This window comes from Paroedura picta, chromosome 7, assembly GCF_049243985.1.
Source record: "Paroedura picta isolate Pp20150507F chromosome 7, Ppicta_v3.0, whole genome shotgun sequence".
In the NCBI taxonomy this organism is placed as follows: domain Eukaryota; kingdom Metazoa; phylum Chordata; class Lepidosauria; order Squamata; family Gekkonidae; genus Paroedura; species Paroedura picta.
The window spans coordinates 20,076,114-20,094,543 of record NC_135375.1 but is presented as its reverse complement, the minus strand read 5'-3'; the positions used below and the strand labels follow the sequence as shown (position 1 = coordinate 20,094,543).

At 47.7% G+C, this 18,430-nt stretch overlaps 1 protein-coding gene across 5 annotated transcripts in view; it reads right to left on the bottom strand.

Annotated features, from left to right (window-relative positions):
* The window catches only part of SPEF2 (sperm flagellar 2), a 110,256-nt gene that overhangs the window by 49,606 nt on the left and 42,220 nt on the right, over positions 1-18,430 (bottom strand). For 4 of the 5 annotated variants that reach the window (XM_077346964.1, XM_077346967.1, XM_077346965.1 and 1 more), the window contains exons 14-23: positions 17,907-17,974; positions 14,610-14,713; positions 13,116-13,372; positions 11,425-11,521; positions 8,521-8,669; positions 6,680-6,850; positions 4,783-4,869; positions 2,629-2,765; positions 738-865; positions 492-630 (exon numbers count right to left, since the gene is read on the bottom strand). In XM_077346964.1, the coding sequence (XP_077203079.1) occupies positions 492-630; positions 738-865; positions 2,629-2,765; positions 4,783-4,869; positions 6,680-6,850; positions 8,521-8,669; positions 11,425-11,521; positions 13,116-13,372; positions 14,610-14,713; positions 17,907-17,974 (1,337 nt within the window). Of the gene's footprint in view, positions 1-491; positions 631-737; positions 866-2,628; positions 2,766-4,782; positions 4,870-6,679; positions 6,851-8,520; positions 8,670-9,831; positions 9,961-11,424; positions 11,522-13,115; positions 13,373-14,609; positions 14,714-17,906; positions 17,975-18,430 lie in introns of those variants that run through there. The other variant, XM_077346968.1, reaches the window with a different exon arrangement.

Sequence of the window (18,430 nt, the reverse complement as noted above, 5' to 3'; positions counted from 1 at the left end):
GCAGCCAGCTGGGTGACCCTTGGGCTCGCCACAGCCCTGATAAAGCTGTTCTGACTGAACAGTAATATCAGGGCTCTCTCAGTCCCACCTACCTCACAGGGTGTCTGTTGGGGGGGGGGGAGGAAAAGGAAGGCAAATGTAAGTCGCTTTGAGACCCCTTTGGGGAGAGAAAAGTGGCATATAAGAACCAATTCTTTTTCTTCTTCTTCTTCAGTGGTATCAGGGCTCTCTCAGACTCACCTACCTCACAGGGTGTCTGTTGTGGGGAGAGGAAAGGGAAGGCGAATGTAAGCCGCTTTGAGACTCCTTTGGGGAGAGAAAAGCAGCATAGAAGAACCAACTCTTCTTCTTGTAATATAAGTCATCCTTTTGGGGCCAGGAAGCACTAAATTTGCTGCCTTACTGGACAGCTACCATGCCAGGTAACATCCCCAAAGTCCGTATCAGACAGATGTCAACAGATGCCTGCTGTTTTTTGAGTTTCCACTTACAGTAACTCTTTGATGCAGCTCTTGTTTGGTTTCATCATCATCCCACAGGTCGTCAGCAACTGAGTTATAATCGGCTTGCCACTGGGTCACAAACTCCTGTTTGTGGTCCGGACGTTTCAAATGTTCCCTGAAATGATTTCTGGCAAAGAAATGAAATCAAAAGAAGCTCAGAGTTTTTGATTTGCCGTTTTCTTAAGAATCAAGAGAAAAGGGCAGTCTGCGTTTATAAAACCCGTCACAACACACCTGATGTCTGACAGGTAATGAATGACAACGTGCTGCTCAGCCCGGAGATGCCGAAGAGTAGCTTTGATGTTGCTTATGTAGGACTCCTCTACGCTGTTCCAGTAAGGGAGTAAGAATTCAGGCACTTCCTGTGAAGTTGAAAACGACACGAACATTCCGCATCTGCCAACTCATTAGAAGGTTGGAGAAAACGGATCGACCAAGGGGACAAATGAAAGAATGACTTTTTATTCCATTCCAATAACTTCTCTCACTTCTGCCTCTTCCCTTTACTTCTAGACCTCACTACGCTCAAAACAGCTTCTCTTTTGACAACCGGGGCTTTGTGGCCCTGGATGGGTGGGAGTTATTTAATGTTTAATATATATTTTAAATTTGTTAAACGTTTTATTGGGTGATAGGCACAGTCATGCACACCTGCTACCAAGTCCGCTTTACTTCGACACGTTGTATATTTTATACAGTGTGTGCACAACCCGGACTCCTATGTGTGTGCCTGCTAACCTATCTATTATAGAAGCTGCATTTATCTATTTACAGCCCTGACCTGAGCCCATTCTGCACACATTACTTAATGCACTTTCAATGCACTTTAGAAGTAGATTGTCCTGTTCTGCACAGGAAAATCTAGCTGCAAAACCACACTGAAAGTGCATTATGAGCACTGGACAGCCCAGGCAAGTCGATCCCGTCAGATCTTGGAATCCAAGCAGGCCTGACCCTGGCTGATATTTGGGTGGGAGACCTTCAAGGGTCTGGATGGAGTTCCTCCAAGGAAATTAGGGCTCATGACGCAGAGGCAGGCAATGGCAAACCACCTCTGAACGTCCCTCGCCTGGATGCCAGGCAATCCTCGCATCTCCCAGCTGCACTACACATGCCGTACAATTCCGCAGGGCCTACAAGAAGGAGCTCTTCTGCCAGGCGTACGGTTGAGGCCAGGGCAGGGCCCGCTATTCAATCTGAGATCCTCCATGTCCTTCTCTCCATCTGACAATAAATAGATCTGTCTCCCCACTCTCACCAGTAAGACAGTCAGAAGGCTGGCCCTGGCTGGTCGAGAGGGTGACTTTAGTTTTTTCTCTTGCTGTCTTGTCACCTTTAGTAATTGTAATTACGTGTTTTTATGGGTTTTGTTGCGTTTTTATTCTTTTATTGTGTGGACCACCGTGAGCCCAATCAGGAACGGCGGTATATAAATTTAAATAATAAATAAATGAATAATATATATCTATTACATTTACTGATTTCCTCAGAGGAACACAAAAGGCTGTACATGGGAGTTTCGGCCCACCAGGTACAAACCAGCCCAGTCTCTCACCCATTTTATTTGGCTTGTTCATAATAGCTTTGGTAAAGGAAGCATAACAGGAAGTTAAAGGTAAAAAAAACAAGAGCAAGGGGGGGAAAATAACAGGATTAACTGCTTGTTGCTCAGGAAGAACGTGGGCTGATAAATTAGGGGAGAGGCTGCAGGTGGGCACGCAGAATTAGGGGAGGGGCTGCAGGTGGGCACGCAGAAGGCCCCCGATTCAATTCCCAGAATCTCCAGCGGCAAGGAGATAATGAGTGAGCAGGTGATGGGAGAGATCTCGATCTAAAGAGACACTGCCCATCAGAGGATAGTCAAACTGCGGCCCTCCAGATGTCCATGGACTACAATGCCCATGAGCCCCTGCCAGGAGCTCATGGGAATTGTAGCCCATGGACATCTGGAGGGCCGCAGTTTGACTACCCCTGGGACCTTACTGACCTTGGTGGATTCAGAGCAAAGCAGCATCTTACTTAAATAAAAATTTAATATAAATATATAAGGAATAAATCATCAGTAATGAATAAAGACATTCATGCGCTCAGATAATTAAAATAAATAAATCTGAAACCGCCATACGGGTGGGAGTGGATCATCGACGTAAACCCATTCCGCTGATCCCGGTTTAATGGGGGGTGGCTCTATGATTGCAGGAGGTGGCAATTCTTCAGGGGGCGGCGGGGCAGCTTTCCCGGGCGATTTTCCTCGCGGAGTACCTTAAATATGAGTGGATGGTTACTATGCATATTGTGAATATACATAAGCAGCGTGTAAGCAACTAAACATTGGCTGCTCTCTTGGTGTTCCAAGACAATGGCCAGCTTTTAGTTGTTAACGAGTTTCATCAATGTGTCACATTTATTTGCAAAATGGAAACGCAGGCAATTTCTAAATGTACTTTAAGCAGACTCATACATGCATTAGGTTGTTTTTGCAGCCCATTGGGACCAGGTCGCCACAAGTGGGAAGGAAGTCTTGGGCTCCATTTGCATTTGGGCTCCTACCAACCTGAGCTGATAGGAGTCTTTGGGAGCCCACCCCCCTCCAATTGTGTGCCACCAACTTTAAGCTGGACAGGCCACAGAGGCACAATTAGGGAGGCTAGTGCCTGCCCCCAACACTTGGGAGGACATTAGTGTTGCCTAGTCTCCCTTGCCCACTGGGTGGGAGTTCATTAGAAATGAACCTCTTAATGGACTTGCTAATGAACTCCAACCAAACACAGGGAAAGCATTTTCTAGTTCCAGCCCATCCTCCGGGAGAATCCCAGATAAGGCAGGAATGTGATGTTACATCCCTCTCCTCCCTAGAGGTAAATAAAATAGTTAGCAACTGTTCACACACTCCACATTTTGGCACAGAGAGATCCCATCTTTCCTACCTCTGAAGATGCCAGCCACAGTTACTGGCAAACCATTAGGGACTAAAACTACCAGACCAACTCAAATTCCCCCAGCCATCTCTAATAGTCTGCCAGAAATGTGATATCTGTCCTTTTCATAGAATCATAGAGCCGGAAGGGATCATATAGCCCATCTAGTCCAACACCCTGCTCAATGCAGGATCAGCCTAAAGCACCCTTCTTAAATATCTATCCAGCCACTGCTTAAAGACTGCCAGTGAGAGGGAGCTCACCAGCTTCTTAGGCAGCCAATTCCTCTGCTGAACTACTCTGACTGTGACATTTCCCTCCCTGTTATCTAGCCAAAACCATTCTACGCATAGTTTGAACCCATTACTGTGTGTCCTCTCCTCTGTTGCCAACAGGAACTGCTCCCCGCCCTCCTCCAAGTGACATCCTTTCAATTAAAGAGAGGAGTCCTGCCCCCTCTCAAAATCCTCTTCTCCAAGTTCCAGAAAAAGACAAGAACAGGTGTGGTGGTGGGTGATGGTGAGAGCCGTAAAGGGCCGCCATAGATAGTCAAGTAAGGTTGCCAAATCTGGGCTGAGAAATTCTTGGTGATCTGGGGGCAGGAAAGCTCAGCAGGGATGCAATGCCATAAAGCAGGGGTGGCCAAACTGTGGCTCTCCCCAGATGTCCATGGAATACAGTTCCCATGAGCCCCTGCCAGGATGTTGCTGGCAGGGGCTCATGGGAATTATAGTCCATGGACATCTGGATCAGTTTGGCCACCCCTGTCATAAAGCTGCCATTTCCTCCCAGGGAACTGGTTTGTAGTCTGGAGACAAGTAATTCCAGAGGAATCCCATATCCCACCAGGAGACAGGCCACCCCAAGCTAGAGGGCAGCAATGGTCTGGAACAGGCCCCTGCTAGGCCATGTGGGTTTCTCCACTGGACTGACAGGCATAGGAAACCTAAAGACTGACAGGGGCCTGGGTTTGGTGTGGCATTCTCCTGGTACTGCAATTGATCCCCAGATTACAAAGGTCTGTTCCGCTGGAGAAAATGGAAGTTTCAGAGGGTGGAATCTATGGCCAAATGACCCTCTTGAGCTCCCTTCCCTCTTCCAAACTGCGCTGGAAATTCTCCAGGAATTTCCCAAGGCAAGGTCGACTTTGGGCCTCCCTTGTGAAATAGCCATTTCCTCCCCCCTCCACCCCCTTTTTCAATGGAACCGTTTTCTTCCCTACTGAATGAAAACACGCAGCTGTTGTTGCTTTTAAAAGAAAAGTGCAAAGAGGAAAGAGAAAGCGGTCATCTTTTGTGGCTATGAGCAAAATAAGCCTTAAGGGGGGGGGGAAACCTACAATAAATCAAACAGTGCCTCACCTGGCTTGCTGCCGGCCTCTTTCCCTTTGGCTGCTTCGTCTTTCTTTCTTTTTTTGTCTTTACGAGGTGGGGATGGCGGGGGTGTTTCTGCAGGGGATGCAAGACATTTCATCCAATTGTTCCGGCTCACGCTGGCTCAGCCCATATCCCGTTCTTCTTCTAAAGAGCTCCGGACCGCTTTGACATTATTTGACTCTGTCCTCAAAACCAGGGGTAGTCAACCTGTGGTCCTCCAGATGTCCATGGCATTTGCTGGCAGGGGCTCATGGGAATTGTAGTCCATGGACATCTGGAGGACCACAGGTTGACTACCCCTGCTCAAAACAATCCCCTGCGATCCCTGACTTGCCCAAATTGATTTGTCACTGAGCTGTCCAATTTGAAACTCTCTGTTGGGGGTCCCATCCAGTCATATTTAAATTCAGCAGGAAATGTACTGTGGAAGTATATTCACTGCATGGGTACGTGCATACCCTGCCTTCCTCGTTAAAGCTTACGGAAAATTTCTTTTTTGGACTAGAATTACTGAGGATGGTTTGAAGGAAACCAAATGTCTTCATGGGTGAAAAGCAGCCCAAAGGTTTAAGATGAACGGCAATAACGAGTAAAAGAAAATGGGGAAACCAAATAAGAGGGCCACACTGATACAGAGTCCAAGAGAAGGAAATAGGGGGGTTCCCTCTGGATTGGGGGGGCTTCCAGGAGAGCTGGGAGCTGGGTGCTGGGGTTAGGAGACGGCCTTCAGCAGGGTATAATTCCATTCAGACCAATCTCCAATGCAGTAATCTCTTCCAGGGGAGGAAATTGTACTGTTTATTGTTTGCACTTCCTGCTTTTATTGCATTTTCTCCTTTGATGATATCTTTTCTGCTTTTTTAATGGTAAATTACAGATCAATATGGGGGTGGCTGCCTGTACTGTCTTCTGATTTGGTAATCCCAGCACTGTTTTTATATTTTGTATAAAGGAAGCTCCCAGCATTTTCTTTTCCTTCCAAACCTCAGACATGTGGTGCCTAACCGAATTTGGGGAAGAGCATGAGTCAGAAGAAACTTAAGTCTTCCTTAAGGAAGGAAGGAAGGAAGGAAGGAAGGAAGGAAGGAAGGAAGGAAGGAAGGAAGGAAGGAAGGAAGGAAGGAAGGAAGGAAGGAAGGTGCTATGTCCAGAATAGTGGGTGGACGGAAGGAAGGAAGGCATAGAGAAATTGAGAAAAACAGAGAGAGAGAGAAAGAGAGAGAGAGATAGAGAAAGTGAGAAAGTGAGAAAGAGAGAAGGGGATTCCCCGTGGCCCGGAAAGCGCACCTGCTGCCTCTTCGAGGTGGCGGGTGCACTTGGCAGGCCGCGGGGAAGCTGCCCCCCCGACTTCTGCGTGTGGCTCGGAGCAGGCCCGTGTCCCCGGCACGGCAGGCCTGCTGTGAGGCCTGTGGAAAGCCTCCCACGGAGGCCCCTCCCCGGCAATCTCCCGTCTTCTGCGCGGGCCTCGGAGCTCCAAGGCCCGCACGGAAGGCTCCCCTGGCCAGTAGCCCACCTGGCTTGTCCCCGGGCAGGGGGTGTGGGCGGGTTGGGATGTGCTGTGTGCCTCCGGACTCTTGAGTCCGGGGCCAATGGGCCTATCGCTGATTTCGATCCCGGACTCGGCCCGCCCCAACCCCCCTAAGCCTTTTATTTATACCGCGAAGCGCGGTATACAGATTGCTTCATTTATATACCGATCCTCTCAAGCCAGTCATCACGGGGTGGTACAACCATTCAGGGCATGAGGGGGCCCTGGTGAAGGGTAGATGGAGACCCCAAACCCTAGTTTATAAGTATGCATTACGATGTACACGTGAAAATACCTGAGCATTCATTGGATATAACTCACAGGCAGTTTATGCTACATTTATACTTCACTAACCTTTAGGCTCCACTTTGGGCTCTACAGGTTCTGGTTCTGGGAGCTCAGGAGAGGAAACAGGTTCCACTTCCTCCAATTTCCCCGCTATTACTGTCAGCACTTCTTCATGCGAGATCGGAGAAGCCAGCACTCGGGCTTTTTTCTCAGCCTCTTTCCTTTCCTGCTCTTTTCCTTCACCACAAAATGCACAGCAAAGCACAGATTAACGGGCAGAAATCCATATATATATATACATACACATATATAGTGTGTGTATCTTTGACCAAGCAAGTTTATTGTTGCTGTTGTATTTGTTTATGTTATATATTAATTCGTTCCATGTATCCCCCCATGTTGTACGTAAACCACCCTGAGCCATATGGAAGGGCGGGATAGAAATAAAATAAACAAACAAACAAATGTGGTGGCAGGCAAAATTCAACAGCCCCGAAATGCCACTTGGACACGACCTATGTTTTATGTTTTATGAAGTTTGATGATTATATGAAGGGAGGAGAATGAGCGCACAGGTCAGACCACAGAGGTTTCGCAAACAGAAACTGCCACATTTATACGTTCTGCCTGGGCCTGCTAGGATGCAGCCATTGGGTTTTGGTCCCACCTCTTGCAAGTTAAAAATGTCTTTTGCTTTATTTCTTGAAGAGGAGGTTTCACTGGGGGAGAGACCGGCCGTATGGGAAAGAACTCATGACACTGGGATGCTGTGTTCCAACACAGGACACACATTGTTGTTAATAATGACAATAATTATTTATTTCAGAGGATCTCCTTGTTGGTAGAACAGCTACATTCAAGCCCAGTATTTTGAGACCAACAAGATTTTGGGGATATCACCAGCATATCCTGGGGTGGGACATCTGGTGAGGCCCCCCGTCACTTACCCCCCCTACTTATAAGCCTCCCCTGTAACCCCTTTGTACCTGTGGCCCCAAGTAGCCAGTGTCATTGAAAAATAAGATGTGGTTGGTTGACAGTCATGGCAGGCCTGGTGGGAGTAATAGCAGCACCCCCAGCTGCATACATCACAATGCTGTCAGGGAAATGGTGTGCAAGTGAAGCATCTGAACTTGGGTGGTGGAAGGGCTTGTAACTGGGAGGAGGATGCACAGATAGGTGGGGAGCATGCAAGTATGGAAGTGGAAAGGAGTAGGGGGGGGATCCCTGGTGGTCGGGAGATAAGGACTCCAGAGCAGTGTCCCCTTCAGGAACCAGGAACTGGGTAAAAGTTTTTGAGAGTCAAAGCTTCCTTCATCAGGTACCCGACAAGATATGAGCTTTTCAGAGTCAGTCATCTGACAAAGTGAGAACTGGTATCGGGTATCTGATGCAAGGCGCTTTAACTGTTGAAAGCTCATATAAAAAATCTTGTCGGCCTCTAAGGTGCTACAGGACCTTAGAGGCCTATAAGATATTAAAAAATCTTGTCGATCTCTAAGGTGCTACAACACGTTGGACGCAAATGCGCATGTGCAGCAGGTCCGCACATGCGCGTTTGCGCGGGGCTGCCGCACATGCGCGGGGCCCCAGATCGCCCTCTCCCCCCACCTCTTGGCAACGGGCCGCAACCTGAAAAAGGTTGCAACCGCTGCTCTATACTACTGTATATAGTTTGCTGGGGGTTGGCTGCCATGGTGTTATTTGGGGCCCTATAATGTGTCGAATTAACTCCTATGCAGTTCTGTTTTTTAGACTTCTCGTTGGATCTACGACCCAAGTCCTTTTTCAATGTTTACTGAATATCCCTTCTAGTTGATTGTATGAACTCACTTTCTGTAATTTGCCTTGAGTCTCCATAAACCATATAACTAAATAAATAAAACCAGTGGGACGACAGGACTTACTTTTCTTTTCCATCTCCTCCAGCAAAATTTCTTTTACTCTTTGACACAGAAGATCCTCCTCTATCTCTGCATTGACTTTTACTAGTATGTTTTGCTGCTCAGCTAACCAGGTTTCGAGGGTGGGCCAAGTGTCCAGGAAACCAATGATTCTGCGAAATCCAAACCACGCAAAACCGAAAGTCAGATATGAGAATGGCTTTCAGAAACTCAATGAGTCAGGCTGATTTTTTAAAAGAAAACGACTAACACCGTCAAGATGCCTATCTGCAAAGTCATCATTTTGTGTGACATTCCTGGGGACCGTTTCCCTCTGACCTCAATTGGCCTTTACGTTCAAGTCTTACAAACCTGCTTGGATGGCAACGTTAGAAGAGTTTGCCGTGTGGCACGAGGCATCCTGGACTTACATTGCTGTGATCCGGCAGACTTTAAAAGTTACGTTGTTTTCTATGCTTGAGCAAGGATGTCAATCAGTTTGCAACAAGACAGTATTTTATTTTTAATGAAATTTTATTGGCTTTTCAAAGAAAGAAAAAAGAAATATGAAAACATGTTATTACAGTCTCTCAACCCAAGGGTGGGCAATTACTGATAAGAAGTGAGAAAAAAGCCGATTGTATGCTCTAAATCAGGGGTAGTCAAACTGCGGCCCTCCAGATGTCCGTGGACTACAATTCCCAGGAGCCCCTGCCAGCAAATGCTGGCAGGGGCTCCTGGGAATTGTAGTCCACGGACATCTGGAGGGCCGCAGTTTGACTACCCCTGCTCTAAATAAATCAGATTTATTCAATAAGCTAGTTAGTTAATTAGTTTTATTACGGTCATAGACCAGCACAAGGTGATGCAAAAACATCCATTAAAACCAGGAATTAAAACATCTTAAAACATAATAATACACATACACAATAGAATAATAATAAGGTACATAAACACAGCTGTCCAATTCACTTGAAACAGACCATTCTATTACAAATTTTGATCGCTGCTGTGCAGAACTTGGCAACTCTATAGGTTATAACATTATCTATATCTATAAGCAGCAGAGCAATGTAAAATTGAACGTCCTGGGAATCTGCCTAACAGTGGAAGAATTAGATAAGCTAAAATGCAGTCCCAATGCTCTGAGAATTCCTCAGAGGACTCTCTGACCATTTCCCCATTGGAGGCTGCAGGCTGGAGTTTGAGCTGGGGCAGGTTTGTCCCACCTCTTCCTCTTCCTGCACAGGGGAGCATTTGGCCCGGTGCACCTCTTCCACTCTGGATTTGTGCTCCTGCATGGGAGCCAGGGCAGAGAAGTTCCCAATGCAGAAACAGTCATCTGTTTATTAAACTGGTAAGTTTTGCCATCATTGCATATTCTCCCATGCTGGACAGCCAGAGGTCAATTCCGGGTAGCTCATGTTGTTTGCATTTCTGTACTACAGGGAGTCTGGTTTGCCACTGTTGCATGAAACAAAAATTCCTTTAACTGCATAAGTAACAAGATTGTATTTTAGGGCTCCTTCGACCTTGCTATGCACTCCCCCCCCCCCAAGAGCTGCGTAGTAGGTAGCTGAATCTGTCCCTCTACCTTAGCTATAACCCAGCTTCATGGAATATCTGTATTCTTTGTGATTCTGAGCGGTTGTCGTCCACCTTTGCACAGGACAGCATGATGTCTGTAGTAAATCCACAACATGTTATATCCTCTATCGACATCTCACCATTTCTGCCCGCACAAGTGGAAAGGTTGAAAGAGTTGGGTGTGTATAAGCTTGGAGAAGAGGAGGGCAAGGGGTGATACCATGCCCAAGATAGACAAGGCGAAGAGGGGGCCAGCTTGCTTACTGCAGCTTTAGAGGCAAGGACTCAGAGCAATGGGTTCAAATGGCAGAAAAGGAGGTCCTACTTAAATATTACAAAACATTACATCATTTTCTGATGGCGAGGGCTGTTCGTAGGTGGAAGCTGCTGCCTTGGAGGGTGCTGATGTCTCCTTCTTTGAAAGTTTTTAGGAGACTGGATTGGCATCTGTCAGGAGTGTGTGATTTTTAGGTTCCTGAGAAGGTTGGGGGCTGGACTGGGTGGCCCTTAGTGGTCTCTTCCAGCTCTGTATGATTCTGATGCTGAAGACAGAGAGGCCTTTTGAGACCCCTGTCCTCCCACTTCTTGAGCCCCTCCGATCACCTCTGAATTGTTTGAAGTGCATCCCCCTTAGAAGTCTGATGAGAATCCCCAGGATGAGTCCCAGAAAGCCTGCTGCATCTGCAATGGCCAGGAGGCCCAGGCTGGAATCTCCACTCTACCATGGAAGCCATTGCCAAGCTACTCATAGCCCAGGGCTTGATGGTGCAGTGTGGCCTGATCTCATTGGCTTCTGGAACCTAAGCAGGCTTGGTCCTGTTTAGAACTTTAGGATGCTTTAGGATGCTTAGGGCTAATCCTGCGTTGAGCAGGGGGTTGGACTAGATGGCCTGTATGGCCCCTTCCAACTCTAGGATTCTAGGATTCTATGATTCTAACTTAGATGGGAGACCACCAAGGAACTTTTTAGGGTTCCTTTGACCACCAAGGAACACAGAGGGAGGTGCCAGCGAGCCACCTCGGTTCATGTTTTTCCTTGCAACCCTACTGCGTTTTCCTTTAATCGCTGTGACAATGGCATTTTCCACCACCAACATCTGTGCATGTTTATCCCAGTATTTGCTAGGTAGCGAATCCTTTGGAAAGGGGTGGCCAAACTGTGGCTCACCAGATGTCCATGAACTACAATTACCAGGAGCCCCTGCCAGCACGGCCAGGACTCCTGCAGAGCCACAGTTTGGCCACCCCTGGGATAGAGCTACCCGTCTCTGCCCCATTTATTCAGAACACTAAAGGCAGGCATGCAGGCTGAGACAGTCCGTGCATTGGATTGCAACTTACCGATGCTGGATCTGGCCTTTGAGGGAATATTCTTTTTCTCTTGCTTGGAGGGTGGCGCCTGTAATGGGATCACCGCTTTCGTAGACGTCGGGAAAAGCTGTTGAGCGGAAAATATTAAAGGTTCTTAAAGGTAAAGGTATCCCCTGTGCAAGCACGAGTCATGGCTGACCCTTGGGGTGACGCCCTCTAGCGGTTTCATGGCAGACTCAATACGGGGTGGTTTGCCAGTGCCTTCCCCAGTCATTACCGTTTACCCCCCAGCAAGCTGGGTACTCATTTTACTGACCTCGGAAGGATGGAAGGCTGAGTCAACCTTGAGCCGGCTGCTGGGACCGAACTCCCAGCCTCATGGGCAGACAGCTTCAGACAGCATTTCTGCTGCCTTACCACCCTGCACCACAAGAGGCTCTTAAAGGATTCTTAGAGGGAAGTTACTAGGCAGAATACTCCCATTGCTTTGGATGCAGGGCTTAAGGGAATAAGAACAGTCATTATCAATGGCTAATCATTATCTATTATTCCTGAACAAAGGGTAAGCTGCTCTCAGTCTGCTTTGGAATCGTCTCCCTTTATGCAAACTGTCTTAATGTACTTTCAATCCACTGTAAAGAAGAGGCGGGTTTTAATATTATTTTAAAACCCAAATAGAAACTTATAGTTGATGGAATTCTAAGATATGTGACAACCTTTCACATCCTTAAAGAGAGCCACCAAGTCCTCTGTCATCCTCCTTTGGGCTGAACGTTCTCAAGTCTCTCAGCCGGTCCTCCTAGGGCTTGGTCCACTGGCCCCAGATCATCCTTCTCCCCTTCCTCTGCACTCCCTCAATTTTGCCCACATCCCTTTTGAAGGGAGGCCTCCAGAACTGCACACAGGACTCCAGCTGGATTCTGACCAATGCACTACAGAGTGGGACCATGATACCATGCAATTTCAGTGTGATGTTTTTTAGAAGCACTGCATGTTTTAGTTGCTGGCAAGGTACATAAAGGAATGTAACAGCTGCTTCTGGAGTAGGCATGTTAGGTGGTACAGGACCTTTCTGTGGATCGGCTGCCTTGGGGGCGTGCCTCTCATGGCCATTGCAGTTCATGGGCATCTGGAGAGTCACAGTTTGGCCACCCCTGACCTAGAGCATGATGGAATATTGGGAACTGGCTTTCTACCCACCTGAGCCTATAAGATTCCTGCAATCCATGTGCCTCCCTGTTCCTTTAGTCCAACCATCTTCAACCTTTTCACCATGAAGGTGCCCTGACATAATTTTCCAGGCTTCGAGGAACCCTGGAAATGATGTCATCTGGCCACGCCTCCCTGCCATGCCCCCTGGAAGTGATGTTACCAGAAGGGACATCACCACATGTGTTAACAGGCAGGCTCCCGCAGGACTTGGGGTTGGGGGACGGGATGTGGTTTAAGGTGGGAATATGCATGCAGGCTTCTCACCTTCCCAGGTGCAGAACTTACTCATACTTGGGAGGGGGAAGGGGGACCAATGGAAACAGCCCGTCCCCTAGCTTGTGGCTGAGTCCACTAAGGCAGGTGGGGAAAGGTTGCGGACCCCCTGCGGAGGTCTCACGGACCCCTGGTTTAGGGAATCCCTGCTTTAGCCAATAATAGAGTCTGATAGCTGCCATCAGAATGGTTACATAAATCCTTCCTAATTGTACTCACGGAAACATTCAACTTACACTTCATGTTTGTCACTCTGTCCAGAACGGCCGAGTCTGAAACCTCTAACAGTAGGGCGAAGTCGAGTGCAGGTGGGAACACAGGTGGCTCTTTCGGCGCCGTTGGGTCGACAACCAAGGTGGGCCTTTTCCAACAGGCATCCTTTGCGACTGGTTGGTCTGGATCTCGCCCTGTCAATGCCTTTTCAAGGAGCTTGGCCTGATTCAGCGTCATCGGGAACCCATTTATGATCCAGCCTTGACTGGGTGGCAGCCGGCTAAATGAAAACAGAACCCCAAGTTGTCCGTATTTAGAAAAGTTACTAAGGATCTACTTCATAGGTCTAAATATGCAGAACTCTCAGTTTGGCTGTATACCCATTCAGCGACCCCCTACAGGTGACTCCATACTGAATATGCAAATTGAGTTCTGTTATCCCAAGGACATAAGAGAAGCTTCCGCCTCCCTTGAAAGGAAACTTCCACACTGAAGTTCTGGGAAAGGGGAACCCCTGGGGAGCTCTCGTGTAAGGCTGAGGTTGGGAATCATACCTTCTAATAACATCTCATTGACTGACCCTCCCCCCCCCCACCTTCATGCTCAACTAAGGTAGATATTTTGGGGGAGTGTTGCAAAATGCTTTAAATGTAATAAATGGCATTAATGTTATCTGAATGTATTTTATAGATTAATGTGACCCACCGTAGGCCTCACGGGATTGGCAGGTTACAAGCATAAAGATTTATTTTAATTTATTTAATAGCTACTAGCCATGAGGACTAAAGGAAACGTTTGCCTCCAGTGAAAGGAAACCTACAAATACTGGGGTGGATCTAACCATCCTCCAAGGAGTCTTTCTCCAACTTAAGGAGACATCTTCCAACTCAAACTGCTCTTCTTCTCTTTTTAGTGGCTTTTCCTCCAACAGAAGAACCATTTAATTTGCAAGAAAATTAGTCTTGAGGCGGTAAGAAGGTTTCAAACTTTGCTCAGGGGCAGATCTTGACCTCTGGGCCCAGTTTGGTGGTTCTGCAAGGCCACTCTGTGACAGAGGATGATGAACTAGAGCAGGGGTAGTCAAACTGCAGCCCTCCAGATGTCCATGGACCACAATTCCCATGAGCCTCTGCCAGTGAGGCTCATGGGAGTCTCTGCAGGGACTCGTGGGAATTGTAGTCCATGGACATCTGGAGGGCCACAGTTTGACTACCCCTGAACTAGAGGGACCACTGGCCTGATCCAGCAGGACTCTTCTTTTGTTCTTAACATTCTTACTGAAGAGGCATGAGGAAAAATAAGATAAATATCTAGTGACTATTAGCAGACATGGCAAATTAGGTCACATTTGCTCCTGTAATGAATACCTATCTCTGCAAGGAGCCTCAGTTATCTCAATGAGACTATTAGCAGAGTGATTATCAAGGGCTCATGATGAGTAAGAATGGCAAAACCAGATGTCAACCACAGATAACCATACTCAAATTTAACTAAAATAGCAGGCTGCTATTCCATACCTAATGTTTTCGACCAGGATGCCAACCAATAATTCATCTGGAATATTTCTTCCTCTTTTCAACAGTATTCCTGCAGCTGCCCCGAGCTGAGCACGAATAGAAAACTGCGGAATTGAAAAGAGACTATTCAGGAGGGATGGAAATGCTCAGTAAATGCCAAGCAATTTTACTTTTAAAGAACTATATAAATTGGGTTTTATACCCCACTTTTCACCAAGCCAGCTTGGTGTAGTGGATATGGGTGCTGACTTCTAATCTGGCAAACCGGGTTTGATTCCCTGCTCCTCCTCTACATGCAGCCGGCTGGGTGACCTTGGGCTTGCAACAGCCCTGATAATGCTGTTCTGATGGAGCAGTGATATCAGGGCTCTCTCAGCCTCACCTCCCTCACAGGGTGTCTGTTGTGGGGAGAGGCAAGGGAAGGCGAATGTACGCCGCTTTGACACTCCTTCTGGTAGAGAAAAGCGGCATATAAGAACCGACTCTTCTTCTTCCTCTACCTGAAAGAGTATCAAAGCAACTTACAATTGCCTTCTCTTCTTCTTCATTGTTGTTCCTCTATATATTTCTGAAACAGCCTAGGGGGTGGGATGTGTCTGGCTGTCCACGTTGGAATAGGGCCAATCAGGGTGCAGCCAGCTTTGCCATGATAGTCTTTGCCCCTGCGGTTCCCGCCCTCTGGCCCTGGATTCTACCCTCTTTGCTCTCAGACGGCTCAGTGCCTGGAGCCAGCAGCAGGTGAGAGAGCCCTGGGCAGAGGGCTTGCTAACGAGGGCGTCTTGGCCTGCTAGGCTGGGCCTGCTGACGAGAGCCTCCCGGTCTGCTGATTGCCTGCTAAGGAGCTCTGTCTCAGCCTTGCTAATGAACTGCCCAGCCCCTGCCCACTCCACTTGATCTGCCTGCGAGCTGTCGCCCAAGGCCACCTTAAGCTGCCTGGCCAGGGGCCAGAGGAGGGGACCTTTTCAGGGCCCATTCTTAGTTATTGATATTTCTGTAACTCTTTGGCTAAGATCAACCAGACTGTTGTTGCAGAAGTCTTTCTAAAGAACATGTCCAGAAATTGAATTTATTATGCAGATAAAAGTCCAAGTAGGATCAAAAGAGAGATGTCATACAAAGGGCCTGTGGAATTGTTGACTACTTTGAACAACTGACTCCCGTGCCATATCAGAAGCTAGTTTTGAAACTCCACTAAGGTTCAAAAGCTGCTTGTCTCTTGCTATTAAACAAGTCTGTCAATCATTTGTATCTCAGGCTTAAGAAACTATTTAACCAAACATACAAGGGAAATGAAAAGTTAAAAGACAGAGGACTGATTCCAGGGTGGTTTTAAGCTGGCTAAACTGCTGCTGCTCACTTTCCTTGAAAGCCCCTTGCTAGAGTCACCATAAGTTGAAGCTATGCAGGGTTGGCATTTGGGTGGAAGCTAAGCAGCTCTGGCACTTGGAAGGGAGACCATCAAGGAAGGCTCTGCAGAGGAAAGCAATGGCAAACCACTGCTGCTGCTTATTTGCCTTGGAGTTGGGGTTGCCAGAAGTCAGCACTTCACCCAAGGGAGGTCTGTTTACTGAACAGCCCAGTTGTTCCTCTGATGCAACACAGCCTAGTTTGACCTGTAGGAGTTTCCCAAGGACTGATATTCTTTCAGTGGAATTCATCAAGGACTGAACCTGGAACACATGCCCCAAAAAGTGCAAGACCTTCTCCAGGAACACCTTAAAACAGCTTTTGCAACCTTTTGACCCTGAAATATTTTTTCAGATCTCAAGGACCCTGGGGAAGTGATGTCAGCTTGCCACGCCCCCACAAGTGACATAACCACCCACACCCTTCACCCTCCTTTCACTCTCTCCCTCCACCTTTACTATTACTGTGTTGGCTCCACCCCATCTTAGCTGGAAAGGGCAGGAGCTGAGAAGACAGCCTGGACCCCCCCCCCATACCGTGCCACAACTGATTCCCCCTGGGTGGTAAAAACCCATAGTCTACCCACCAAGCACTCCAGGCAGATGTGGCCAGTTTCCTAGCTGGTACCCAAGTCCATTAAGATAGGAAGGGAAAGGCCACGGACCCACTCCAGAGCTCCAGTGAACCCCTTGGGGTCCATGGTTGGGAATCACTGCCTTAAAATATCAACAAGGTTTCCAAGGTATAAGCTTGCAAGATTCAAAACTCCAATGAAGGGGAGCTTAGAATCAGAGTTGGAAGGAACCCCCCAGGGTCAACTAATTCAACCCCCTGCACAATGCAGGAACACATAACTACCTGCCCACCCACAGGGACCACAATTTCATGCCCAAGTGATCCCCCCACCAAAAATCTTCAGAATCCAGTCCGGCCTTGAGGAAATTCACCTACCATTCCACACTGGTGAGCCTTGACTCTTGAAAGCTCATACCTTGGAGATCATGTTGGACTCTAAGGCACTAATAGCCTTTAATCTTGGTATTTTAATGCCGACCAATATGGCTACCCTCTAAAGCAGGGGTAGTCAACCTGTGGTCCTCCAGATGTTCATGGACTACAATCCCCATGAGCCCCTGCCAGCATTTGCTGGTAGGGGCTCAAGGGAATTGTAGTCCATGAACATCTGGAGGACCACAGGTTGACTACCCCTGCTCTAAAGCACAATAAAATTAGAGGACTCTTAAGGCTGGATGATTAGATCCACCCCCTTGTGGATAAACCTGCAGGTAGGTAAACAAGAGCCACCAGAAAAGACAATACTGTTAGGAAGAGTTGAAGGCAGAAGACCCAACAGGAGACAGATCAAGGAAGGTACAGCCCTCAGTCTACAAGTCCTGAGCTAGGCTGTTAAGGAGAGGGCATCCTGCACGTCAGGAATTCACAGGGTCACCGTAGGCTGGAAGCGACTTAACACGCATGGATACACACCGAAAACAGAATGTCCCCAAGTCATAAAAATATGAAAAGCTGCCTTGACATTTTGATACAGTGGGCTGGAATGCATTCTGTGTAAGCCCTGTTTGAAGAGAGGCAAAACATGGGACAGAAGAAACAGGCGAGTGCAGCATCAACGACCACTGGATCTATGGCAATGGAAAGTGCCTTCAAGTCACACCCGATTTATGGTAACCTCCATAGGCTTCACAAGAAAAGAGACGTTCAGAGGTGCTTCGTCTTTGCCTGCCTCTATGTAGCAACCGTGGACTTCCTGAGTGGTCTCCCATCTAAATACTGACTGGGACTGACCCCGATTAGCTTCTGAGATCAGGCTAATCGGGCCTATCCATGTCAGGATCTATATACAGGGGGACTTAGAATGAGACCACGCACCTTGCTTAAGTCATTGTCTTCATCGCTCAACTCTGTTGACTTATTTGAGGCCGAGATCTGGTCAACATCTGTAAATAGCAAACATCCACGATTCTTATCATGAGATTTAACATGTTAATATTATCACAATTTGTATGGAGTGCTTCCCTTTGCAGTAAAGGTAAAGGTATCCCCTGTGCAAGCACTGAGTCATGTCTGACCCTTGGGGTGACGCCCTCCAGCGTTTTCATGGCAGACTCAATACGGGTTGGTTTGCCAGTGCCTTCCCCAGTCATTACCGTTTACCCCCCAGCAAGCTGGGTACTCATTTACCGACCTTGGAAGGATGGAAGGCTGAGTCGACCTTGAGCCGGCTGCTAGGATTGAACTCCCAGCCTCATGGGCAGAGCTTTCAGACTTCATGTCTGCTGCCTTACCACTCTGCGCTACAAGAGGCTCTTCCCTTTGCAGTAGGCAAGGGCAAAGGGTCCCTTCCACTTGTCTTTCTTTCAAATTGAGCCATTTCCTATAGAACACATGATTTA